General features: G+C 43.1%; 1 protein-coding gene across 2 annotated transcripts in view; it reads left to right on the top strand.

The window, feature by feature from the left end:
- The first annotated feature begins 940 nt into the window (after nucleotides 1–940).
- LANCL3 (LanC like 3) overlaps nucleotides 941–27,500 on the top strand; it is a 97,419-nt gene continuing 70,859 nt past the window's right edge. For both annotated transcript variants that reach the window (XM_039256391.1, XM_039256389.1), the window contains exon 1: nucleotides 941–1,584. In XM_039256391.1, coding sequence (XP_039112322.1) covers nucleotides 1,012–1,584 — 573 coding nt within the window. In that variant the 5' untranslated portion in view covers nucleotides 941–1,011. The remainder of the gene's footprint in view (nucleotides 1,585–27,500) is intronic.

The raw sequence follows: 27,500 nt of genomic DNA, 5'->3' as shown, positions 1-27,500 counted from the left end.
TAGTTAATGACTCTTACTGTGCATGCACGGGAAGGAGTGCTCTCTACAGCAGGAGAAAGGCAGGACCCCCACTCTCTTACCTTAACCTCGTGTGGTTCTTTGCCTTCTCACTCGTGTGTGCTCCGAGAAAGGCCACACGACGACCAAGGCCAACGGGGCTTCCCTATGCGGGCCTTCCATCGATGCCAGGCTTGAAACGGGACGACCTCTCAGCCTTTGGGATGGAAACATTCAGAATGAGAACTCCGAAGTGACCAAGATGAAGAAACAAGTTGCAGGAGGGCGCTCCGGTTTTTTTCTAGTTCCCCCCCCCCTCTTTCTCTCCCTAGTTCAGGGGCTTCTCAACCTTTAGTGCGCGTGTGAATCACCTGGGGCTCTTGCTAACTATGCTAATTTCGATTCAATACGTTTGGGACGAAGTCTGAGCCGCTGCGTTTTTAACAGGCACCACCTGGGTGCCGACTCGAGGCGATCTGCCGACTCGAGGACCGCGCTCTGAGTACACTAGAGACTCGAGGTCTTTCACCGCCACCGCCAGGTGCGCGTGTGCGCCCAGCCTCGGCGTTCCGGATCGGTGTCCCGCGCGTCCCTGGCCTTCCGCCGGGAAGGGAGGAGCCGGGGGCGGAGCGGGAGGAGTGGCGCGGGCCCCGCGTGGGTCCTGCCGGAGATCACCTCGGCCCCTTGGAGAGGCGGCCGAGCTGCGGCGGCGCAGGAGGGGGCGGGTTCGGCGAGGGCGCGGCCTCTCGGAGGGGGGCATACGACGCGCATCCCCCGCGGCCGCCTGGGCCACTCGGGAGCTTCGCGGCAGCCGGGTGCCCCACTTGGCAACCCGCTCCGTGCTTCTTCCGCGCGCCCGCCTCCTCTTGTCACCTCCCGTCTCAGCCTCCTCGCTCCATCCCCGCCGCATCAACCGCCGGCCGAGCGCCTCAGAGAACCAGAGGGGGTGCGCGGGGCTGCAGGGCGCGCCCTCAGGCGGACCCCGGCCCGGCTTTGGGGGGCACGGGCGGCAGCATGGACACCAAGCGCTGCTTCGCCAACCGCTTCGATGACTACCAGGGCAGTCTGCTGGTGGGCCAGTGCGAGGAGGCGGTGGCGCCCTTGGTCACCGCCACCATCGAGCGCATCCTCCAGGAGCTGCCCCCGCTCGGGGGCGGCGCTGAGGCCCGGGGGGCGGCAGCCGCGGCCAGCAGCTGCCAGGGAGGGCTGTACGGCGGCGTGGCCGGGGTGGCCTACATGCTCTACCACGTCGCGCAGAGCCCGCTCTTTGCCGGGGCCCGGGAGCGCTATCTGCGCTCGGCCAAGCGCCTCATAGACGCGTGCGCCCGCGCGGAGGAGTGGGGCGAGCCGGACGCCGACACGCGCGCCGCCTTCCTGCTCGGGGGAGCGGGCGTGTACGCCGTGGCCACGCTCGTGTACCACGCCCTGGGCCGGTCCGACTATGTGCAGCCGTTGGGCAAGTTCCGGGCTCTGTGCGCCGTCTGCGCGCCGGTCTCCTTCCTGGAGTGCGGCTCCGACGAGCTGTTCGTGGGCCGCGCGGGCTACCTGTGCGCAGCGCTGGTGCTCAAGCAGAAGCTCGCCCAGGAGGTAAGAGGCAGCCCCGGCCGCGGGGGGGCGCGCGCCGCCTGCCCGGCCCTTCCCGGGATTCCTGGCGGCGGGAGCAGCGCTCCCCGGCTCTTCTTCTCTCGGTCACTCTGTCTGGCGCTGTCGTGTCCTTAGTCTCCAGAGGTTTATCTCCGGTGTCTGTCTTCTCTCCTCTCTTTTTCGTTCTCTCATTTGTTGGGATTCCGCGTCTCTGCGCTTTGTTCGTGTTTTGCGCCTATCGTGGCATCTCCTCAGATGCCTCTTTGCGCAACAGCTTCCCGGAGGCTCTTCCGAGTGTGAAAAGAAAAACTCGAACATGAAAAGGATTTCCCTTTCTCTGACCCTCCTGCCAAAAAGCTGAAGCACTTCCGAAAGTTACGAGTGCTAGCAAAGTATTGGAAGTTTGGGGGGCTGGATATGCTATCATTGTTTCCATTGCTAACGTGGAGGTAAATTGCTTCGGCGACCTCCTCCCCCCCGCCCCCCACTCCCTCCCGCGCCCGGGATCTGTAACCCGGAATTCCTGCCCAGCTGCGGGTCTCCTGTGCTTACTGTGTTGCTTACTATTCAGTTCCTCTCACGGCTCTTTTAAAATGCGTATCTGATGGGGCTATCCTGTTAAATACATAAATGCAGACAGAATTCTACCCCATTGTAATAGAATGTGCATTTTTCATTTTAAAACGCGTAGTTGGGATTGTCAAGACGACAGCATGCTTGACAGGGCAGGTTTTCTTAATGAATAGCTTTCCAGTGGCTCCTTGAAGTGAATTGGATCTCATAACTACATATGGGGTTGTTGTTGTTTTTTCTGGATCCACTTTGAATACAGCATGTGACTATTAGGAGAGAATGTGCCAGTTCCTGTGGAGTACGGGGAAAAAAATCCTCCAAACCATCATAGTAACTAGAACGGAAAGAGGCATTTCATTCATAATCCACTGGAGCCAAATATTGTTCTAGGGAGGAAATGACACATTTAACTTGACTTTATTTTGGTGAAACAGGTGTTTGAAGAAAAAGGTGCACCGTGTTTCAAAAGTGCAATTAGATAACTTCTAAGATAACAGGCAGGCTTGATTTTTTTATTTATAGCAGGTGAGGTTGATCCAAGTGAGAAAAAAATCACTAAAGACTGTGCACTGTGCTAGCAGGGCAGCAAAGATCTGTGTGACAAACTTGTCTTGAAATAGTTCACTCTGCTTCTGAGTCACTGTTATCGGCTAGCCCTTTCCCCAAGGGCCCTTCCAATTGTATAAAACCTTTCCGAAGGCCACAGGGCTATTTACATATCATTTGCATTGCATTTGCATCTGCCCCGCAGACCTTGCAGTCTGGTGGTAGGCAATTTTCAAATTCGTTTTTTTGCCTCTTTCCTTTTCATGCCTTGGGGCCCTCTCTTCTGAATGGAGTGGCAAAGAGTGGGAGACCCATCAGGTCATACAGGTGGAAACAGACCAAAACACAGACTCCTTGCCCCAAAACTGGTGACCCAGGGACAGTCTGCAACACTGATCCGAAAAGACATTTATTAAGACCTCCCTCCTGCCAAATCAGATGTATCTTTTTACACTAATCAATTTGAGGTGCTTTGGGCCCTGCTCCCAGGAGAAAGAAAAAGCTCTGAGGGTACATACACACACCAGCTCCTAACCTGAGCAGATAAGCCAGTCTCCATGCCAGCCTCGGCTGCAGTAATGCGAGAAATTCAGGCTTGAAAGGTGCAGGGCAGGGGCTAAGCATGCCCGGCTGGAAGCCCTTATGAGGGGAAAATAGACATCTCCTGTCCCATCCCCACTCCTGCGTCCTCGCCAGCATATGGCTTTGCCCTCTGTAGATGAACCATAAACCTTGATTAAATTGAGCTGCGATCTTCTGTCATTTCTGTCTAAATAATCTGTTCTTCTATCCTGGGTTTCCTTCCTTTCAATGTCATTTATATGCACTTTCCTCCGGCAGTTCCCTCAGTTCTCGCTCTAGTCCAGATCCTCCCCACACTACTTGGCACAGCGCTGGCACCTAATAAATAGTTGAATGAATGAATCCCCATTTACTAGGATTAGTGCAATGTACTCTGAGCTGGATTCTCACAACAAATTACATGTACCTCTGAGGAACCAATCTTAAAAGCACTTCATCATGTTGTTTCCCCACTCAGCATCCTGTGGTGGCTCCCTATTACCTTTTCTCCAGTGGCTTCTCATCTTTCTCAGAGCTAAGACACTTAAAATGGCTGACAGAGCCCCACATGACCTGGCCCCCCTGTATACCTCTTCCACTTTTGCTCACTCTGCTTCAACCACACTGGCCTTCTTGCTGTTTCAGGCATTTATTGTCTCGGGGTATTTGTACTCGCTGTTCCCTTTGCTTGGAATACTCTTCCTCTAGCTATTTTTATAGCTAGGTCTCTGACCTTGTATAGGTCATTCCCTCACCAGTGAGACTTTCTCGGTTCACCCTGCTTAAAACTGCAACCTCGTCCCCTGACTTCTGCCCTTTTTTTGTTCCATTTTATTTGTCTGTGTTCTTTTCCAATTAGAATGTAAGCTCTGTAAGTGTGGAGAGTTTTTGTATCATTGCTATATTCCCATCATTAAGGTGGCACCTGGCACATACTTAGGTACTCAACCTTTCTTCCGGTATTCTTGCAAGTATTGTTTACTCTGCCTTACTTTGCCACTCACCTTCAATGGTAGCCCATTTATCATTATTTTCCTTTATGGTGATGCCCTTGGTGTTCCATTGGTAGGAATCCTTTCCTACCACCAAGGTCTCAGTAAATCTGTGTTGACTGAATAAGTGAATAGTAGTCTCTTAGACATTTTTTAGTATAAGCTTTAGACCAGTGTTTGTTGAACGTTAGTGTTCAGAGGAATCACCTGCAGATCCTGTCAATAAAATACAGACTGATTCAATAGGCCTGGCATTGGACCTGAGATTCTGCATTTCTAACCAGGTCCCAGGTGCTGCTGCCGGTCCAGGGACCAGGCTTCAAATAGCAAGGCCGTCCAATGCTGCGTAGGTTTTGGCATTATACCAGGCATGCCTACTAAGAGATACCATAAGATACCATTCTCTGAAGCTTGATCTATTTTCTTTTCTTTATAAGATTGTAGTTGAAAATACCGATTACTGTCTCCTGTCATGCTTTCAGTGTAAGGATCCACAAGGGGAATTTCCCTCAGTCCTTAGAAACAGGAATGGTTGTACTCTTCCTGGAAATTGATTGAATTTTTAATCTTAGGCTATGTCACGTAACTGACATGTTCCTCACTAGATGTTGGCTACTGGGAGGCATATGGCCAGAACTGTCCACAGAAGCTTGGGGAAAGTGCCTTATCGCATGTACTTTCGTATGCTAGTGTTTACCCCGGGGGGTTATAATTTTTTTTCTTTCTTAGGTTACCCTTTTCTGAATTTTCTTTCTTCCATTTGATTTTATTGTTGGTATTTTTAAGACTCAGAGAGGAGAAAAATTGTGTGTGTATATGTGTAGAGACAGCAAAAGGAAGAGTCACTCTTACCAGCTAATATATTTTTGTTCAATTTAGCTCTCCTGGAAATACTCCAGGGAAGTAGCTTTGATGGTTTGTTAGGCAGATATCCTTGAGCAATGGGACCCTAAAGTCCTATGAAATCACACCATAAAAATTTGTATTAGGTCCATTATGCTTTCCAGATTGGTGAAAATGTAGCAGGCAAAAGGAAGTTAGAAAAAAATGGTGGAGGGATAAAGGGAAGGCTTAGGGGCTGCAGTTAAAATAATTTTGCCACTGGGTGACCTTGGACAAATAATTTGACATCTTTGTGGGGCACCTGGGTGGCTCAGTCGGTTGGGCGGCCGACTTCGGCTCAGGTCATGATCTCACAACTCGTGGGTTCAAGCCCCACGTCGGGCTCTGTGCTGACAGCTAGCACAGAGCCTGAAGCCTGTTTCAGATTCTGTGTCTTCCCTCTCTCTCTGACCCTCCCCTCTCATGCTCGCTCGCTCTCTCTCAGAAATAAATAAAAAAACGTTAAAAAATTAAAAAAAAATACTTTGACATCTCTGAGCCTCAGTTTTCTTACTTATAAAATGGGTGAATCAGAGCTTCCTTATTAACTTATTCTGTCATTTATTCCTTCATTCCACGAAGGTCAGGTTTCTACATGTTCCAGGCACCTTGTTAGATGCCAGGAGTTACTAGTGAACAAAAAGCAATATAATTATGTTGTCACGAGTGATCTGAAAGGAGCTAAGCAGAAAATAACTGGGGGCAGGGCAGGAGAGGGGAGAGGTGCTGCTTGGCAGACATCAGCCAGGAAGACTTCTCTGTGGAGGTGATGTTCTGCCTCATCACTGAAGCATGAGAATGAAGTGGCTGCTTTAAGAGCAGGCATTCCACGCAGAGGAGACAGCAAGGACAAAGCCCCCGGAGGTGGGAATCCTCTTGGAGATTTCACAGAAAGAGAAGGGCCAGGACAGTCAGGAGTTAGCACATGTTTCCTGTTTAACCAGTAATGTCTTCATCTTCATTACCTTTTAAAAAGACCACCCTAGTTTTCTGTATGGGTAGTGGGGTGAACAGTATTAAGAACGGTCATAAAGGGGACTGGTTGCAGGGGTCCAAACCCCTTTTGTGCCAAGGACTCCTTTATAAATCTGGTGAAGCCTTCAATACCTCTCAGAATAGCATTTTTAGAAGGATGAAATCAACACGGAGGATTACAAAGGAAGCCAATTATATCGACAGCCAGTTACCAAAACATTTTTAGAATTGTGATGCAGTAGCATATGTGTTCTTTATTAACACATTAAATAACAAGATTTTGCAGCAAGCCTAAGGATTGTGGTACCTTTGAAACAGCGATGAGGGTCAACGATATTTCGAGCTGTCTTCAACAACTGCAGCGTGACGGGAATATATCTGTGATTTCTATAGGTGGCAAAGTCACAAGTACTTTGGTAGTTTGTGGTCTGCATTTGTAATGAAAGAAAATGCTAAATTGTTTAAGCGAGATTTGAGAAAATACAGATGTGATTTCATTTCCCCAACCAAAGAGAACTGTTCTGGAAGTTGCTGTGGTGACTCACTTTAGATAAAGCGCCTAGTTTAGTGCCGGGTGTATAGTAGCTGCTTAATGAAATCAGTGTTACTCCCTTTCGTGTCTACTAACAGAAAATCAAAAGTGATTCTGCATGTCCTATAGAAAATTATATCCAATACTTTGAAGGAATCTATCTTCCTGCCATGATTAAAAGAATATATGTATATTATTGGATTGTTAATTGGGTCCTTGGCTCACTCCTAGGCAAGTGGTTGGCGGCTGTGTTAAGTGGGGATGCTTTTAGCTGCAGATCATAGAATGTCCAGTAAAAAGTCATCTAAATAATGGGGACATTTATTACCTCACTTTCCTTTCTTTTTTAAAATTTCTTTAATGTTTTATTTTTTTGAGAGTCAGAGACAGGGCACGAGCAAGGGAGAGGCAGAGAGAAAGGGAGACCCAGAATCCAAAGCGGGCTCTGAGCTGTCAGCACAGAGCCTGATGTGGGGCTCAAACCCACGAACTGTGAGATCATGACCGAGTCGAAGTCGGACGCTTAACCGACTGAGCCACCCAGGCACCCCTATTACCTCACATTCTAAGGGGTGTTGAGCTAGGCCTTTCCAGATTGGTCAAGCAACTTGAGAAAGACATCGGAACCCAAGCCCTTTCCATCCTTTTCTCTGCAAGTCTCAGCGTCGGAGCGTCTCTCTAGGGTTGTAAGATAGTTACTATCATTCCAAGCATTATGTCCCCATACACCTAACATAGAAAGGAAGGATCTGAGGCTTTTTTCTTGTATCTTTTTTTAAAATTGTATAGAACATTTTATACTTGAAGAATTTCCCTTCTGTGTCATTGTCCAGCACTGGCCACTTCTGGTTTCAGGGGACGCTGGGAAGACTAGTGTCCTCCATTTCTAATCTCTGTCTTTGGATGAAACTTCTGACCAGCAAGAAGAAAGGAGAGGGAAATGGCCGTTGAGCAGTTACCAAAATGTCTGCCTCTTGACACCCCTTGGCAGGGTCTGTCTTATGATCTCCCATGTCCTTGGCTATTATGAATAATGTTGTAGTGAACATGGGGATGCATCCATCTTTTTGCGACCCTGTTTTCATTTCCTTTGGATAAAGACCTAAAAGTGGAATTGCTTGATCACATAGTAGTTCTCTTTTTAGTTTTTTGAAGTGCCTGTTTTCCATACTGACTGTATCAGTTCACATTCCCACCCACAGTGCACAAAGATTTCCTTTTCTCCACATCCTTACCAACACCTATTATTTCTGGCCTTTCTGATGATGGCCATTCTAACAGGGGTGAGGTAAGATACCATAGTGGTTTTGACTTGCATCTCCCTGATGATTAATGATGTTGAGCACATTTTCGGATACCTGTTTTGGCCATTGGTCTGTCGTCTTTGGAAAAAATGTCTATGCAGTTCCTCTGCCCATTTTTAAATCAAGTTATTTATTGAGTTGTTAGGAGTTGTTTATATATTTTGGATATTAACTCCTTTTTCAAGATATGATTTGCAGATATTCTATTCCATAGGTTGCCTTTTCATTTTGTTGATGGTTTCCTTTGTTGTGCAGAAGCTTTTTAGTTTGATATAGACCTGATTTTTGCCTTTGTTGCTTGTGCTTTGGTGTCATATCTAGAAAATCATTGCTAATACCAATGTCAAGGAGCTAATACCAATGTCAAGGAGCTTTTTGTTTCTTTCACTGATGCTGAAGTCTTTAATCCATTTTGAGTTAATTTTTGTGAGTGGTGTAAGTTAGAAGTCCAGTTTCATTCTTCTGCATGTGGTTATTCAGTTTTCCTGCATCATTTATTGAAGAAACTGCCCTTTCTCCATTGAATAGTCTTGTTTCCATGTCAGATATTAGTTGGTAATATATGTGTGAATTTATTTCTGGTCTCTTGATTCTGTTTCATTGGTCTGTGTGTCTGTTTTTATGTCAGTACCAGACTCTTTGATTACCATAGCTTTGTAATCAGGAAGTGTGATGCCTCCAGCAGTGTTGTTCTTCCTCAAGATTGCTTTGGCTATTTAGGGTCTTTTGTGGTTTCATATGTATTTTAGGATTCTGTTTTCTAGTACCATGTTGACTAGGAGTGGTGAGTGTGAGCATCCTTGTGTCTTGTTCCTGATCGTAGAGGAAAAGCTTTCAACCTTTTATCATTAAGTGTAATGTTAACTGTGGGCTTCTCTTATATGGCCTTTATTATGTTGAGGTATGTTCCTTCCATACCCAGTTTGTTGAGAGTTTTTATCATAATTGGATGTTGAATTTTGTCACTTATTTTTTCTGCATCTATTGAAATAATCATATGACTTTTATGTTCTGTTAATGTGCTGTATCACATTTATTGATTAGCATGTGTTGAACCATCCTTGCATCCCAGGGATGAATCTCATTTGGTTTTGTTGTTTGATCCTTTTAATGTGTTGTTGAATTTGGTTTGCTAGTATTTTGTTGCAAATGTTTGCATCTTTATTCATTAGGGATATTGTCCTGTAGTGTCTTTATTTGGCTTTGATATCAGGGTAATATCCCTCCTTTTAAGTTTTTTTGAAAGCGTTCAAGAAGGATTGATGTTAATTATTTCTTAATTGCTTGGTTGAATTCTTCAGAACCAGTTGGTCCTGGCCTTTATTTGACAGAGGTTTTTGATTACTGATTCTATCTCCTTACTCCTTATTGGTCTATTCACATTTTCTATTTTTCATGATTCAGTCTTGGTAGGTTGTATGTTTCTATGAATTCATCCTTTTCTTCTAGATTGTCCAATTTGTTGGTGTATAATTGTTCATAGTAGTTTCTTATCCTTTTTACTTGAGTGGTGTCATTTGTAATGTCTCTTTATTTCTGATTTTATTTATTGGAGTCTTCTCTTTTTCCTTGGTCTAGCTAAAGGTTTGTCACTTTTGTTTATCTTTTCAAGAAAAAAAAACAATTCTTAGTTGAACTTTTCTCTTGTATTCCTAGTCTCTGTTTTGTTTCAGCTCTAAAGTTTATCACTTCCTTCCCTATGCTAACGTTGGACTTGTTTGGTCTTTTTTGTTCTTTATCTAGTTCCTGAAGGTGTAATGTTAGGTTGTCTGAGATCTTTTTCCCCCAGTTTTTCTTAAAAATTATTGTTGTCCTCTGGGCATCTATGTGGCTCAGTCAGTTAAGTGTCCGACTTTGGCTCAGGTCATATTTTCATGGTTTGTGAGTTCAAGCCCTATGTCAGGCTCTATGCTGACAGCTCAGAGCCTGGAGCCTGCTTCCTATTCTGTGTCTCCCTCTTTCTCTCTGCCCCTCCCCCACTCACGCTCTGTCTCTGTTTCTCTCTTTCAAAAATAAGTAAACATTTAAAAAATTATTACTGTCCTCATATCCACAAGGTAAAACCAAACAAGAGGATACAGAAAGATACATAACAAAATGAAGATATAATTGTTAATGATTTTTTTCTTTTTTAGACATATTTGATGTAAAATACCTATATCTTTATCCATCTACACAAATGATCATAGTCTATTCTGGAGTTTATGTTCTTGATGTACCTTGGACATCTTTACACATGACTGCATAAAGAGAGGTCTCATTTTTATATTGGTTTGATTAAATGGCTATATCATAATATAACCGCTATTGATGTACATGATTTTTTTTTTTTTTTTTAATTTTCTTTCCGTCGGAACCAGTGCTATAAAGAACACACACATAGGGGCACCTGGCTGGCTCATTCAGTTAAGCATCCGACTCTTGGTTTCCACTCAGGTCATGATCTCACAGTTTGTGAGTTCAAGCCCCACATCAGGCTCTGTGCTGACAGTGTGGAGCCTACTTGAGGTTCTCTCTCTCCCTCTCTCTGCCCTTCTCCCACTCGCTGTCTCTGTCCCTCTCTCAAAAATAAATAAATAAACTTTAAAAAAAAAGTTATACCTTTGTCTTTAAAAAAAAAAGAGCACACATACACATATAACATGCATCTATACATATGCAGTACTTACATGTAATGTGCACCTACATACATGTTTTTTTATACATGTATCTTTGCCTTCTGTTGCAAGTATATATATGTAGGATAAAATTTTTAAAACACAATTGCTCAAGGTTTACAGATATTTTTCATTTGGTAGAGATTATCAAAACTGCTTTCCAGAAAGATTTCATCAATTTCCTTTCCCTCCATGAGTGTTTGGGAGTGCTGGTGTTTTCCACATTATTTTCAACATTGGGTTTCATCAGACTTTTTAGTATATAACAAACTGATGAGTAGAAAATGAGGATGGAGGTTTCTAGGGCAGAAAATGAGTCCCCTTATTGTTCCCTTCAGTCCCCACCAAACAGAATACATAGGCAGGAAATCACCCTGTCTGGATTTGCATGGTCTCTGTAAGCAACTGTGTACTGTACCCTACATCAGTAAGCCCCTCAAATTTGCCTTGAAATGACAGTAGGTTGGGGGAATGTGGGTTTTTCTAGGCTGAGTCCAGTTCCTAATTGCCTGATCATAGACTGCCTAGGAAGTGGGGCACTTCTGTGGGTTACAGCTTAGATCTTTTTTTTTTTTTTTAAATGTTTTATTTATTTCTAGGAGAGAGAGAGAGAGACAACATGAGCAGGGGAGGGTCAGAGAGAGAGGGAGTCACAGACTGAAACAGGTCCAGGCTCTGAGCTGGCAGTCAGCACAGAGCGCGACGCGGGGCTCGAACCCACGAACCGCGAGATCATGACCTAAGTGAAAGTCGGACGCTTAACCGACTAAGCCACCCAGGCGACCCAAGGTCTTTTATTACTCTTGAGCCAGAACCCTGTGATTGCTAAAAGGATGTAAGAACAGCGATTGATCACTTACTGTGTACACTGTTGTAAGCACTTTACATATTTTATGTCATTTTATACTGCCAGCTACCTCATGACTTGGGCACCATGACAGTCTCCATCATACCCAGGCAGGAAACTGAGGCACAGAGAAGTTGTGGAAGTTGTTTGAGGTTGCACAGCTAGTCAGTGGCAGAAATAGGGTTCTACCCCCTACAGGCTGATTGTCAAGTCTGTGCTATCAATGAGTGCTTCTCACACTTTATTTATTTATTTATTTTATTTTAGGGCACAGTGGGGGAGAGGGAAGAGAGAGAATATCTTAAACAGGCTCCACACTCAGCTCAGAGCCTGAAACGGGGCTTGATCCCACAACCCTGGGATCATGACCTGAGTGGAAATCAAGAGTCAGATGCTCAACCGACTGAGGCAGCCAGGTGCCCCATTGTTGCACACACTTTCACCCTGCACACAGATCTCCTGGGGATCTTGTTAAAAATCCAGTTTTGATTCAGCAGGCCTGGGGTACAGCCCAAGATCCTGCAGCTCCAGCAAGCTCCCAGGTGGTGTTGCTGCTGGCTCATTAAGCAGACTTGAGGAAAAAGCTCCAAGTCACTATTTTCCTTCCAAATTTATGGGATTGCCTGTCAACAGATTTGACAGAGTCTCCCAAAACTTCATGATTTTCATCATTTGTCCTTTGTACTGAAAAGGATTTCCATAAATGCCAGAATATTAGCTTTTCAGTTCGTAGCTAATGCTAAACAAAAGTGCTCTGCCTGACCCCCCTCCCACCCCCACAGGTTTAAGGACTCTGTTAACATCTGTGACTGAATGCATGGATTTCTTTTCTTTTTGTTCTCTGGTAAATATAATTTTGCACTAAATACGCAAAGTTGTTTTTATAGAATTCCTTTAAAGGCTCCAATAGACCAGATTCGAGCAGTTTTAAATTATTTAGTAATAATGGAAGAGCTACTGTATTACAACATTTCTAGATCACATAGAAAACATCCTCTTGATGCCCATGGAACCGCTCCCATTTTAGAACCATTCAATTAAATTTACCCATGTGATATAAGGTACTTCTGCCCTACTCTAAATTAATTTAAATGGAAAATGCTTAGACCTTTTCCTTTTTAATTTTTATGATACAGTAATTGAACAAACCTCGATAATGCAGATTTCCTGAGATCAAATTTATTTATACCTTTCATCTATGAATCCACATTCCACTAAAACCTAAACTTACTGTTTGTACTGTAATTATTTGGCAAGAGCATGGTTTGTAATTTTCTTATTACTGAATAAATTGAGGGAAAAGTGCACAGTAAAAATTCCTTTAAATGTATTGAATTATTTATTTTGCCAATAACTTAACCTCTCTGTGTTCTCTAGGGAGGAGGTTTTTTATGGAATTTCGCTATATTTATTGACCTCTGAATGTGAAGATGATAGAATGCATTAATTTTTTATTAACTTGGCTGTTTTCCTTTTTGCCGGTTAATTTAATGAGTGATGTTTGTCATGTGACTGGCTTCTACAAAACACAAAGTAGATTTCCTTCGAGGGACAGAGAGTTCCTTTAATATCTCCATGTGGTGATGGTCTCTTGGTAAGCTGGTCAACAGTCCATGATGTGGTTAAGTTAGTGTTTTTCTTCATGATTCACTTGTACTGACTGATCTCTGACCTGTATTCATTAATTAAGTACAATGCCTCGGGTGTGTGGTTTGTCCCAAAGAAGAAACATCTTCTCATGCATTATTTATGTATATCTAAGTCCACTTATCTTTTCCTAATTATCTTCTTTATAGATTTAGTTACTAGGGAAACCCACCAACTTAACAGACTCATTACTCTTGGGGTGCTAGCCACTTGGACAAATTAAATTTTCAGGAAGTCATTTGATCCATCCTTTAGCAAGCTGAACAAAGATTTTGTTCTGTGTAAGATCAGATTTCCTTTTCTGAATAGCTTTACCCATTCAACAACCCAGACAAATGTATGACTTTGACACGTTCAAGTGTGAGTATTGCTACCTGGCCCATAAAGAAGCTGTTTCTCAGATGAGAGGCAGTCTTACAGACTTCATGGGTGAGAACATCATCTAAATTAGAGGTGGCAAAACAAATATTGGTCAAAGCACTATGTGCAGTTAGCTGTCACTGTGCCCATCTGCTGGCTCCATTGCTTTGCATGGAATGGATTTCCCCGTGTTCAGTGGTGTGTTGAAATCTGGTGTCCATGGCAACCAAAACATCACCAATCTCAAAGCGAGCCCTGTGGGTACCAGCTGAATCACCTATACGATGACTTTAGGAGGGAGCCACATTCCTAGCGGGCTTTACAGCTATCTAAGGCTGAAGAGATCCAGTGCTCAACCAGAAAGGAAGTATTATCCTCATGCACGTCCCAATAACATAATCTTACTATTTGAAATGTTCTTTTCTTGGTGAGGCAAAGAGAAGTGCACATGTATCATGAATCACAACTGCTGAAGTACTTTGGACTCTCAGTGAAGGCATTAAAACATGGTTAAGCGTAGCACTTTGAGAGTCCAGTAGCTGTGGGATTAAAGCCTAGCTCTACCACAGTGGTTCGTTGATCTTAGCCAAGTTTCTTAGCATCTTTGAGGCTGAATTTCCTCGTCTGTGAAATGCAGTCAAAGCAGCACTCACCTTACAGGTGTGTTATGAAGATCCGTGGAGGGACCACCTGAGTGGCTCAGTAGGTTGTGTGCAACTCTCGATTTTTGGCTCACGTTACGATCTCAGGGTCATGAGATCGACCTCTGAGTAGGGCTCTGTGTTGAGAGCTCTCTCTCTTTCTACCCCTCTCCGCCCCTCTCCTGTGCTCACTGGCTCACCTCTCTCTCTCTCTCTCTCTCTCTCTCTCTCTCTCAAAAAAAGATCCACTGAGAATATGCATGTAACATGCTTAGCAGAGGGTCTGTTAGTCACAGAGTAAGACTCTAAATTTTTTTTTTCATTTATTTGTTTTTGAGAGATAGAGCACAAGTTAGGGAGGGGCAGAGAGAGAATGAGACACAGAATCCGAACCAGGCTCCAGGTGCTGTCAGCAAAGAGCCCAACGCAGGCTCGAACTCGCAGACCGTGAGATCATGACCTGAACCGAAATCAGACACTTAACCGACTGAGCCATCCAGGTGCCCCACAGAGTAAAGACTCTAAGTCAGCCATTATTAGTATTTGGAGTATTATCATCATCAATGTGAAATGAGACTCTGTTGGCTAAATAATATAGGTATGCTTTCTGGACATTCAGCCAGTCTGGCTAATATTCCCTCTGGTGGCATTCAGAGCCACTGTGTCTCGCTAGTCACGGCAGCAGACCTCTGAGATCTTCAGAGGCCATAAAGGGCTGGAGGGAAATCTCTGCCATGCCCTGCAGGATTAAGCTGAGTAGCTCAGAGAGATTGTACGTCAAACTAAATTGAGTGGCTGGTCATCACCCCTGAGACCCGAACCTATGTGTGCTGCCCTTTACACTTTACTTTCTCTGGCAAAAGAGCTGTCCTTTTCTTAAAATTTCAGGCTCTTTGTGGACTTATTCTCGGAATTGGCTTTCTTGTGTCTCTGATTTGTACTCCTCAGAGTAAATCACCTAATTGGCTTTCAGCGAGTGGAAATTGCTATGCAAGTTCTCTTCCCTAGAATGTGAGTGGCAGATTCAGGGAACTCTCTCTCTTGCTCTTAAGTTCCCTTCTTTGCTTGTAAAAATCATTTGCTTGCATGGCACTAATTCAGAATTTGAGATGAATTTCAATAGTTGAATCTCTGGTGAAGTGACAACATCAAATGAGTTTTCCCCAGCAAATGTTCCGGATCATGTATACTTGGTAGCTTGTTTCAGAAAAGGATTAATATAATTAAGGATTCTTTCAAGTGTTTCTTAAGCTTCTGGGCCCAGAAATTACGTTTTTCTTGCGTTAATACACTTTTCTATTTGCGTTTCAACACTACATTGCAGAGGCTTACTGTTAATTCCATGAACTTAAATCAACCTTTTTCTCTTTAGCACCTAACTCCTGTTTATATTCATTTATAACATAGTCTTAATGTTTACATTGCTCTAATAATAAAAGTACAATTACAACTTCCTCCTATCCCTAATCATTGAGTGTTTATGTATATTCATTAGTGCTGCTTACAATCTTCAATACCATACCAACTGGCTCTAGGTCTTGAACTTCATCTTTATGGGGCTCTGTTATATTTTTCTCTGATCTGTGGCCTGAGGTCAGTATTTCTCACACGTGAGCATGCATTAGCATCCCCTGGCGGCCGTTTTCTAACACCCATGGTTGGGCTCCAATCCAGTTTCTGATTCTGTTGCAGGTCTGGAGTAGGGCCCGAGACTTTGCACTTTCAACAACTTCCAGATGCTGCTGCTCATTTGGAGACCACATTTTTAGAACCACTGCCCCAGACTATTCTCATAACCTTGAGCAGACCTCTCAGAAATGTGGGAACTAGGTGAAGGCATAGGGTGATCGCACTCCAAACTTGTCACCACCAGAAAATAACTCAAAGGACAGGACTTACTATGTGACAGGCACTGTGATAAGCATATTATATCCATTTCAGGGGAGAAAAATCATGACTCAGAGAGGTTCAGTAACTTGCCTATCATCACTTGGCTGGTAAAGTTGTTGAACCCATGTTTGTCTGACTATAGGGCGGCTTCACTTCCAGGGCTTTAAGTCAGGTCAGACTTTTGCATGTTTTTCTACTAAAGAGGAGAGTGAGTTGTCCCCACGCATTTGGAAGAGTAGACTCTATGAAGCTGAAGTTGTTACTGAAGTTTAACTTAGAATTGAATAGAAATGGCAGTACAAAACGGTGTTCTGCAATTGTCGCAAACTTCCAGAAGCCTCCGCTTCCTGGAACACTAGAAAGGTTCAGGAATGGGAGGTTCTCGAAACTCATGGTGGTAGCATGAGGGCTTGAGTCAGGGTCTGAAATAGAACTAGCTGCAAGTTGGATGGCGTGGTTAGATCTTTGGATCTTTCCCCAAACCCAAGCAACTAGATGATGGTCTTAGGCTAGTTCTCCAGCAGCTGACTCTGGGCTGTAGATTGATGTGGAAGTGCTTCATCAAGAAAGTGCTTCTAGGAGAGTCCAGTATGGGGAGAATTGGGGGTGAGAGCGAAGGGCAGGAAACCAAGCAAAGGTGTGATTTAGGGTAAGTCCTAGCTCTGTCTTCTCCTTTAGAGGAGCTCTGGAGTGTAAGTTACAGCAAAGCATTTGTCCTAACTAGAGGCACACTCTCACACCAGAAATCCGCTGCAGCTGGGGGTGTGGGCTGGAATCTTCACAGGTATGTCCGTTCTGTTGGCATGTGGCCAATGTGGCCCTTGTAACCCAAAAGCTGGACCCTGGAAGAAGGCTGCAGGTGAGGGTTGTTAGAAGCAAAACATATGGACACTGGGCGGGGGGGGGGGGGGGGGGGGGGGGGGGGGGGTGGATTCATAGACAGTGGAAAGGATCTGAGGGGATCTGGTAGGAACAGGAAGTTCAGTTCCAGACCTTAGTAGAAGCCTTGATATTCACTTTCTTGACTGAATTAGAGAAGCTCTGGGCTTTGAGGCCCAGGTCACAGTCAAGGGCAGAGATGAGGCACTTCGCTGAAAATAGCAATATTACATGCTGAATGATGAGACGTCTCCCCTGCCCCCCACAACACACACACACACACACACGCATACCCCTAGCGTCTTTCCTGTACCCCCATAACACTAGCAGACACTCCCACCAAGTGGCAGGTTGAAGGAGGGCTTATAGTTGTCAGAGTCCGCAAAAAATGATCACAAATATGGACATCTGTAGATGTATCCCCTCCCAGTGACAAAGCAGTTATACTGCCTTGTCACCCTACAGTAAATCTCACCAATTGGCTAGCACCCTTCCTCACCCAGAGTTCCCAGTTAGCTTTTTAGGTTGAGCCTCTTAAATAGAACCTGTCAGAAGATATTTTAAGAAAGCATCTGATGTGAAGGACAGTGATCGTAATGAGTAGGAAAGCCAAACTTGGAGTAAACAATATTGGGAGCAGAAGAAAACTTCCTGAGTGCCCAAATCTATAATTAATATTGTCAGAGAGGAAAGCGATCACATGTATGAAGTAAAGGCAGGATGTTATTGAAAGCAGCATTCAGAGGACAGAAAAAGTACTCTTTGAAATTAAAACTGTAGCAGAAGTAAAAATAATTCAGTAGAAGGATTAGAATATTAAATTGAGGACATGTCCCTGAAAGTTCAGCCAAAAGACAGTGAGATTGATAAAAAGAGAAAAGACTAATTAGAGGAAGCCCAACCTCTGTCTAGTAGTCAGTCCCAATAAAATAGAACAAAGTAAATGAAAGGGAAAGATGATGAAAACGACTCAAAAATATTTTTCGCAAGTGCAAGACCTGAGTTGTCAAACTTAAGCACCCCCCATAATGTTGAATGGAAAAAGAAGAAAGAGATTCTTTTTTTTTAATTTGTTTTTTTTTTTTAGCATTTATTCAGTTTTTTGAGAGACAGAGAATGAGTGAGGAGGGACAGAGAGAGAGGGAGACACAGAATCTGAAACAGGCTCTGAGCCATCAGCACAGAGCCCGATGTGGGGCTCGAACCCACAAACCATGAGATCATGACCTGAAGTCGGATGCTTAACCGACTGAGCCACCCAGGCGCCCCGAAAGAGATTCTTTTTTAAAAAAATATTATTTATTGTCAAATTGGCTAATATACAGTGTGTAAAGTATGCTCTTGGATTTTGGGGTAGGTTCCCGTGGTCCATCGCTTCCTTACAACACCCAGTGTTCATCCCAAGAAGTGCCCTCCTCAATGCCTATCACCCATTTCCCCCTTTCCCCCACCCCCCATCAACCCTCAGTTTCTTCTCTGTATTTAAGAGTCTCTTATGGTTTGCCTCCCTCCCTCTCTGTTTGTAACTATTTTTTCCCCTTCCCTTCCCCCATAGTAAAAAAGAAGATTCCAAAGACTTCCAAGGAGAAAAAAAAAAAAAAAACTGGTTCTGTAAAAGGATTAACATTGGGCTTTGAATAGTGATTGAGGAAGCTACAAGACAATGGAGCAAGGCCTCCAGAATTCCCAGAGAAAATTCCTTATCAGCCAGAGCTCTATAGCAGCCAAAATGATCAAATGTGAGAGTAGAAAAAAAAAAAATCTTTGCAAAGTCTTAAAAACAATTAAAATATTTTTTCTTTCAAAAGCATTTTTTTTCTTTTAAAAGCATAAGACCTAAGTACTCTAGGCTCACAGAACATGTGTTAGAATTTAGAGGCCAGAGGTTCCAAATAAACCAGCCGCCATCTGGAGCACTGACAACTTTTTAACTGGTAAAAAAAAAAAAAAAAAAAAAGAAAAGAAAAAAAATTATTTTTGGTCCATTGCAAAGGCGGACTGAACCAAGAAATAGGATGATATGGGAATCTCAAAACCTGGAGCCCCAGTGCAGGTGGAATCCTAGGAAGCTTCCAGAGTGATGGTAAAGACAGCCCCAAATGACAGCTGGCTACCCAACCTTGAAGGCAGCCAGTGGGTACTGAAGCAGGGCTAGAGCTGAGATGTTGCCAAAGGGAGGTGGGGGGGGCGGGAGCAGGCAGGCGGCCTACCTGATGTGTTTGGATCTACCGAAGGGAGTTTTGCAGGTCGTTTGGAAAGTTCCGTCATGAATTTGTTACAGGCAGGAAACCAAACAACAATAGAAAAAGAAAAGACCGTTATTAACCCTGAGGTGGGATAAAGTAGGAGAAAGGAAATAGTAATCACTGTACCTAGTTTTGCTCAGTGAGTATCAATTTAACCAAATACTGTTTTGGTAAAAAAATCTAATAAAACCATTTTGGGTGTTTGAGAAAGGAAATGTATGTATGGAGAGATAAGAGAGCTAAGTCTTCACCTTCCATTTTAGGAGATTAATAGCACCTAAAATGGAAAAGTCAGGAAATAGTTGTATAAGAAGAAATATGAAGATAAATAGCTAGCAAAAATACAGATAAGTGTTTTAAGTTTTTACCTCAGAGGAGCAGAATGAGGATTGGGAGGGGTGGGGTAGGAGCCTGATATTCCTTTTTTAGGCTATCTATTAACGTGTATTTTTTTTTTTTGAGAAATGACAATACCAAGAAAATAAGATCTTTTTTTAAAATTAACCTTGTGCTTTTGAGCTGTGATCTCTCCATATTCCGTTCTGTTCTTAATATTTATGCTGTTCCTGCTCAATGATTCAAAAATGTGCTGAGACACCATTTATGGAATGTTACCCAGTAACAGGAATAATATCATTTATAGGTAAATTTTGTTAACAGATATTTCCTCAAAATCCAAACTATGGGTTGATATATCCCTTATATCCTTAGAAGTCCTAAATTAGGATGTAATGATACTCCATTAGTTGGAATGGTTGAATAGCTTTATGTCCATTAAAATCTTCATATGGTTCAATTTAAATACTTTAATAAAGTATTGACTTTATTAAGGACCAGAGCTACATTTGAGCTTATACCCAGGAAGGAGGAGGAGAGAGAGCCCAGTTAAAATAATTACAAGTGAAAAGATGATTAGAATATGATAAAGAGTGGTTGAAACACGTATGTAAAACAGAACAAGAATAAAGTGCTTCCAAGTCATTGCAACCAATAGCAACTAATAATTATATAGAACATTAAGTCTGCTCAGTACTTTTCACTTAAGCTATCCCATTTAGTTCTCACACTATCTCAAGTTAAATATTATTACTACCTCCATTTTCAGAATAGAAAAGAGAAAAAACATTGCAGAGGCTAAGTAGCCTTCCCAAGAATATAAGGTTGATTAAATAGGATAAAGATAACATTTCTTTCTAGGCACAATACTTTTGATAGGAACCAGCCAGTTGGAAAGAGACCAGAGACAGAATCAGAGTTTACCTATGGGACTTAAAGCTCCCAACTGATAATGGACTGAATCTAGTCTAGAACTCATGTTCTACTGAGGTCCTAGTCTCTCTGCAGCTGTGGACTGGTGGTACCATTCATCTTTAAATGCCCCATTCCCTAAATATACCAAGCAGTGTTCACTGAATGGCAGATCGTTGTTTCCTTTCATGGAGAGAACCCTTGAGGGAGTTGGGAGAGCCTCTAAATCGGCCCTAGGGATCCAGGACTGAATTAGTTGCTCATTCCCACTCCAGGTTCCTCACAGCAGTTTGAAAAGTCCGAGACAGGAGGTGTCTGGAAGGCATTCAGGTACAAATGAGACGTGCCCAAAGAGAGCATGGTCCAAGAACCGGTAGTATGAAGTTGAAGACCAGTGTGGGTGATAACAGATGAGGATCGAACATACATGGCAAATTGTGAGGTAAATCATTCTTAGCAGAAAGTGTCTAGCACCACATTTGTTATTTGTCTGAGTTTCTTTTGTTATTTTTCTCACATGCCTTTCTTCATAATCGATCCCTTTGCGCGGCATCTCTGGCTGCCCTTTTGGGTGTACCGTTCACTGCACATTTCATGTTTGTTTTCATCCTACACGTTTCCGAGGGAACCTTCCCTGCAGCATACCTGGGGCAACTCCGAGCCTTTCCTCTCCACTCCTTTCTTCCTACTACTGAGCCGAATAATAAGCACACTCCTGGCAAACAGAGGATTCTAAATACTTACTTACCGAAGGAAGGAAGGAATGCAGACGAAATGTTTTTAATTTCATGGAAGTAAATAACCCCCTTTATTTGAAGCTCAGGAAGGAATGACGCACGTTTTAAAAGCAGCTCTTACCTAAATGGGCTTGTAGCTTTTATGAGTCTGACAGCAGAGCCACTTAGGATTAAGTGTTTGATGGACAGGGTACTTGGTTAGTCATGAATATTGTCATATTTTCATTCACAATCAGCTTTGTGACAGCCAGAGGATGGTAAGATTCTACCACTTTCAAGTTACAAAATGAGGAATGTACCCAGCTTGTGACAGGTCGGAATGATACACTAGGGCATTTCTGTGCTGATACCTAGAACTCTGATTGTTAACATTAAAGAGACCTTTTAAGGAACTAGAATTTTGGACTTGTATAGTACCTGACACCTAAAAAGCTTTCTGTTTTGCTTTTTAAAACAATCTACTTTTCATGTGGATGATAAGACCTTCTGTGTGTTTCTCAACCTTTATCTCCCTCTGTTGAAAGTTTGCTTTTGTGTTTGGTAACCACTGACAGATGTAGACAGCTAATCAGCTATTAGAATGTCTTTTTTGTTTGTTTTGAAGGACTTAAGCTTTTCCTGTAAAGAAGAAAATAAGTTAGAGCAGAAAACTGTCACTTTAATTGCAGATGAAAATCCTGTTACTCAAGCAGTTGTTAAATATTTATGAACCATGTATGTATAGGAATGGAAGAGTGCAGGCACTTTTCTGGAAGTATACTTTTACTACAGCTAAGAAATGAATGCCTCATCAAATCCTTCCACAGTGAATCAACAGATAGCTGAAGAGATCATTGAATCTAAGAAATTACAAGGAAATATTGGGGCGCCTGGGTGGCTTAGTCGGTTGAGCGTCTGACTTTCACTTAGGTCATGATCTCGCGGTTCGTGGGTTCGAGCCCCGCGTCGGGCTCTGTGCTGACTGCCAGCTCGGAGCCTGGAGCCTGTTTCAGAGTCTGTGTCTCCCTCTCTCTCTGACCCTCCCCTGCTCACGCTGTCTCTCTCTCTCTCTCTCTCTCTCTCCTAGAAATAAATAAAACATTAAAAAAAAAATAAAGAGGAATCAATACCCATTTTTAAAAAAAAAAAAAAAAAAAAAAAAAAAAAAAAGAAATTACAAGGAAATATGAACCTGATTTCTTATACAGCATCCTATGACTTAATATTTCTCTTCAGCTTAGTGTGAGCTTTAAATGAGCAAGATGGCACCTGGTACGGCACAGCTGTTTCTGATTTCTGCTGTCGAGTATAGACCAACATGTAACTAACTCCCTGGCAGCATTCGCAGCAGAGAAAACCCCCCCAGTCCTTCCTCTTGGCGCTGGTGACTTCTTAGAGACTCTAAGTAAAACTGTGTCAAATGGCTTTGAACATTTAGCTTTCAGGCTGAAAGCATTCTGTGTTTTCCATCAGGCAAGCCATGTTCCTGTCCAAACATGAATCAAAGGCAGAACAATACCGCATTGATTTTTGTTAATGCCTGGCGTTTTGTTTTTGTCTAGATTTCGGGCCAAACGTGGTACCTTCTGAGGAGTCCCTAGTACTGAAGTTCTGCTCTCTGGCAGTTAAGCTGCAGCGATGCCGTCAGTGTGTTCGCAGTGGATTTTGATTGCCAGGGATTTCTGTTTTCAGCTTGGTTCAGTTTCACCATAGTGTGTCCAGAGTAGATTTCATGTAATTCCCCTGCTTGTTTCTGTTGTGCTTCTTGTCTTTGTGTGTTCTTGTCTTTAATCAGTTGTGGAAAATTCTCCACGGTTGTCCCTTCAAATGTCACCTGTTCTCCATTTTTTAACAACTTTATTGAGCTAGAATTCACATACCATATCGTTCACACACACACGTGAAGTACACAATTCAGTGGTTTCAGTATGTTCAGAGGGTTATGCAAATATCACCGTGATCAATTTCAGGTTTTTGTCACCCCGAAAGGAAACCTCAAAGCCGGTTAACAGTCACTCCTCTGTTGTGTGCAACCCCTCCTCCTACCCCCCACTGCCCTATGCAGCCACTAGTCAGCTTTTTGGTCTTTATGGATTTGCCTATTCTGAACATTTCATACAAATGAAAGAATATAATATGTGGCCTTTCATGACTGCCTTCTTTCCCTTAGAAAAATGTTTTCAAACTCCGTCCACATCCTAGCATGTATCAGTTCTTCATTCCTTTTTATTGCCACATCATTTTCCATTATGTGGATTCATCACGTTTTATTTATCCTGTCATCATTTGATGGACATTTGAGTTATTTCCAATTATTGACTATTGTGAATAATGTTTGTGTGAACATTCTTGAACAGGTTTCTGGTGGACATATGTTTGCATTTTTCTTGGGTATATACCTAGGAATAAAATTGCTCAAATGGTAACTTTATGCTTAACATTTTAAGAAACTGACAGCTGGCTTTTCAAAAGCATCTGCACCATTTTCCGTTGACACCACCAATGTATGAGGGTTCTAGGTTCTCTACAGCCTCGCTAACACTTGTTATGATCAGACTTCTCGCCACATCAAGTGGGTGCAAAGTAATGTATAATTGTGGCTTTGATATGTATTTTCCTGGTGACTATGATTTTACACATCTTTTCATCTGCTTATTGGCCGTTTGTACATCTTTGGAGAAATGTCTTTTTTGATTTTTGGCCCGTTTTTAATTGAATTAGTTTTTATTAGTGAATTGTAGAAGGTGTGTGTGTGTGTGTGTGTGTGTGTGTGTGTGTGTGTATTTTTTTTTTTTTTTTTTGAGAGAATGAGCTCATGCCCATGGGAAGGGCAGAGGGAGGGAGAGCCTGGGAACCACTTTGGCCTTTTACCTGAGTTCCCAGCGTAAGACAGGAGATATCAACATTTGCCCTCAGGGCAACCTTCCCTTGCTTATCACATATACTTCGGGTCATGTTTTTTTTGTTTTGTTTTACTTTTTTAAGGGGGACTTAGGGGCATCCCTTACTGTATTTGAGCCTAACTGTGTATCGGTAAATAGGTCTTGTGAAGGATATACAGTATTAAATCGATTATAAGGCTTTGTCATTTATATGATGAATTTTTCTCATGTACCAGTGAGAAAGAGAAAAAAACAGTCCATTAAACTGACACAATACTTTTTATCACTTAAAGAGTTCTTTTTAGAGTTATTTAAACATTGAGCTTTATCATAGCTCATTCTTGTGTATACCCAGAAAAGATATAAGCAAAATAAATTTGTTACGGTATTCATAAAACTTTCTCACATTCACACTCCAACAGGTCTGAATCACTGTCTCCTTTGACTCACTGATGTGTGTTATTTTCCACCAGGTACGGTCCTCTGTGCCATCGAAAACACTGCGATGCAGCATTTTTTAAAAGAGTGTTTTACTAGCATTTTTCCCCAAGTAGTTGACATCCATTTTGGATGTTTTGATGCACATGCACAAACCATGTGAGCCAACTCCTACTGCCTCCAGACAGCGTGATTTGGAGATACATTCTGATTTCTGAAATGTTAAAATGTAGAAAATAGGTGCATCTTAGAATTGATGGAATTACATAGTTCCTTTGTGAAAGGGAAAGGCCTTTCTGAGTATCTAGACCAGTGCCACTCAAAGTGTAGCTTACATACCAGTCCATTCTGCAGATGTGTTACTGGTCTAAAAGGGTAGAAGTACAGAAATAGAGAGGAAGCACTTAGGGACTTCTTTTTTTAAAAAAAATATTTTTTAACATTTATTTATTATTGACAGTGAGAGACAGAGCATGAGCAGGGGAGGGGCAGAGAGTGGGGGAGACACAGAATTTGAAGCAGGCTCCAGGCTCTGAGCTGTCAGCACAGAGCCCAGTGTGGGGCTCGAACTCACAACCTGGGAGATCATGACCTGAGCCAAAGTCGGATGCTTAACTGACTGAGCCACCCAGGCGCCCCTAGGGACTTCTTTAGTAATTACACCAAAAACTTTTTCTTAGGTGGATCTAAAAAAAAAAAAAAAAAAAAGGACTTGTATTTAATATATATTGTAATTTTTCTGGCAGTGTATCCGTATGTTATTTTTTAATTTTTTTAATGTTTTATTTATTTTTGAGAAAGGGAGACAGAGTGCAAGCAGGGGAGGGGCAGAGAGAGAGGGAGACACAGAACCTGAAACATGCTCCAGGCTCTGAGCTAGCTGTCAGCACAGAGCCTAATGCGGGGCTTGAACCCATGAACCATGAGATCATGACCTGAACCGAAGTCGGATGCTTAACCGACTGAGCCACCCAGGCACCCCGATGTATGTTATTTTAGAAATAAAAAAGCAAAATTGGTCTTTCACCACTGATGCTTTGAGTGGCATTGATCTTAATGGTTCTGAAAGCTTAGCTTCCAGCAGAATCACCTGGAGAGCTTGTTAAAAGACAGGTCTCTGTGGCTTGGGTTAAGTGTGGGGTGGGATGTATTTGTATTTTTCTTTTTTTAATGTCTTTATTAATTTCTGAGAGAGAGAGAGAAAGAGACAGTGTGAACGGGGGAGTGTCAGAGAGAGAGGGAGACATAGAATCTGAAACAGGCTCCAGGCTCTGAGCTATCAGCACAGAGCCCGACGCGGGGCTCGAACTCACAAACCATGAGATCATGACCTGAACTGCAGTCGGATGCTTAACCAACTGAGCCACCCAGGCGCCCCGAGAATTTGCATTTCCACCAAGTTCCCAGGTGACGCTGATGCTGCTGTTCTAGGAACCCCACTTCTGGAAACACTGGCTTGGACCACCACACTGCTAGAGGCAGAAATGCTTCCAACTCGGTTTATAGGACAAGAAATCCTGATGTTCTTTTGGAAAGTGCCTACTTCTAGTGAGCACTCTTAATGAATTTAAAATAAGCTCTCTCAACTTCACTTTCCTTGGTACACTCTTGAGAACACCGCAGACTCGCAGGGTGGGCACAGCCCACGTAGGCTGCGGGGTACATGTGATCCTTTTTTCTTTTTTAAATGTTTTATTTATTTCTGAGAGAAAGAGAGAGAGAGCAGGGGAGGGTCAGAGAGAGAGGGAGACACAGAATCCGAAGACAGGCTCCAGGCTCTGAGCTAACTGTTAGCACAGAGCCTGACGCGGGGCTCGAACTCACAAACCGTGAGATCATGACCTGAGCCGAAGTTGGATGCTCAACCGACTGAGCCACCCAGGCGCCCTGGGGTACATGTGATCTTATTTGATTAGCTGATCACACTCTTAGAAGAGGAAAATGTGCCTTTTACTTTTGAAGCAAAGTGGTACCATGATTTGGATATACATAAGCTCCCAGTTCTTACAGTAATGCCGTGGACGATCTCTTGAAATTCTAGGGTCTGACCAAGTAGAGCAAGTGCCCCAGATAACGCTTCCTGGTGGAATAAACCAGACAGCACACCTGACTTCTGAGATATTTGTGTTGCTTTGTGGAAGTGACAGGAGGCAGCATCTTTATGAGAAGTCTGTCTTGCGTATCTACAGCGTAGTTCCTGGCAACAAGTGGTGTTATCATTGTCATCTTGAAGAATATATATTAACCTTGGAGACCTTGATAAATGACCTTTTAGGGGAAAATTAATATCTTTAGACCAGTTGAATATATTAATCATCAGTGTCATGGGCAGAGGAAAATTTTTTTTCCTTGCCGCCATGGCAAATGCTGTAAATCCTTGCAGTGTCCACAGGCAACAGTTATGGCCCACCGAATATTAGATGGTGCCTGCCATTTGCTGGGGTGGGAATACTTTACATCCCCTGATTTCTGGTGTTGGAACATGCTAGCAATGTTCTTAGAGTTTGAAGCCAGTGTCTCTCCAACTTCGATGCATCAGAATCACCTAGATAACCTATTAAAGATCTAGGATGGGACCTGAGATACTGCATTTCGTAGAAGCTTCTGGGTGATGCCATTGTACCTGCCCTGGGGACCATAGTTGAGTGGCAAGATGCTAAACACTTTTGAACCACCTCCTTTCAGAAGGGTACCCCTTCTTTCAAACTAGCAAGTGGGGCACTGGCATAGCTGTTGACCCAGAAGTGTAGCCTCCTCACCCAAACTAGTCATTGCCCACATCCTTCTGCTCACTTAGAACACTGGTGGACGGTATTCTCATCAGGAACCACCCCCTTTTATGTCTGTGTCACTTAAAGGTCTTTTTTGCTTTGGTCATTAAAAATGTCAACTTTATTCCCATGGGAAAATGGTCTTGCGCCAAGAGTTGTGATAAATGTCACCTTTAAGGTAAGCCCACCGCATCATATCAGAGGGAAAATCCCCAAGTCCCAAAGAGAGGTATAGGGTGCAGACTCTGCTGTGCCACTTGATGTCCGCAGAAGGTCATAGCTTTCACTTGCAAACCCAACTTGTGGTCAGTGATCAGTGGTGCATGGGGGTG

Source organism: Hyaena hyaena, unplaced genomic scaffold (assembly GCF_003009895.1).
Source record: "Hyaena hyaena isolate Hyena2069 unplaced genomic scaffold, ASM300989v1 scaffold_12, whole genome shotgun sequence".
Taxonomy (NCBI): Eukaryota; Metazoa; Chordata; class Mammalia; order Carnivora; family Hyaenidae; genus Hyaena; species Hyaena hyaena.
Note: the sequence above shows the minus strand (reverse complement) of the source record. Positions and strands in the feature narration are given on the sequence as shown.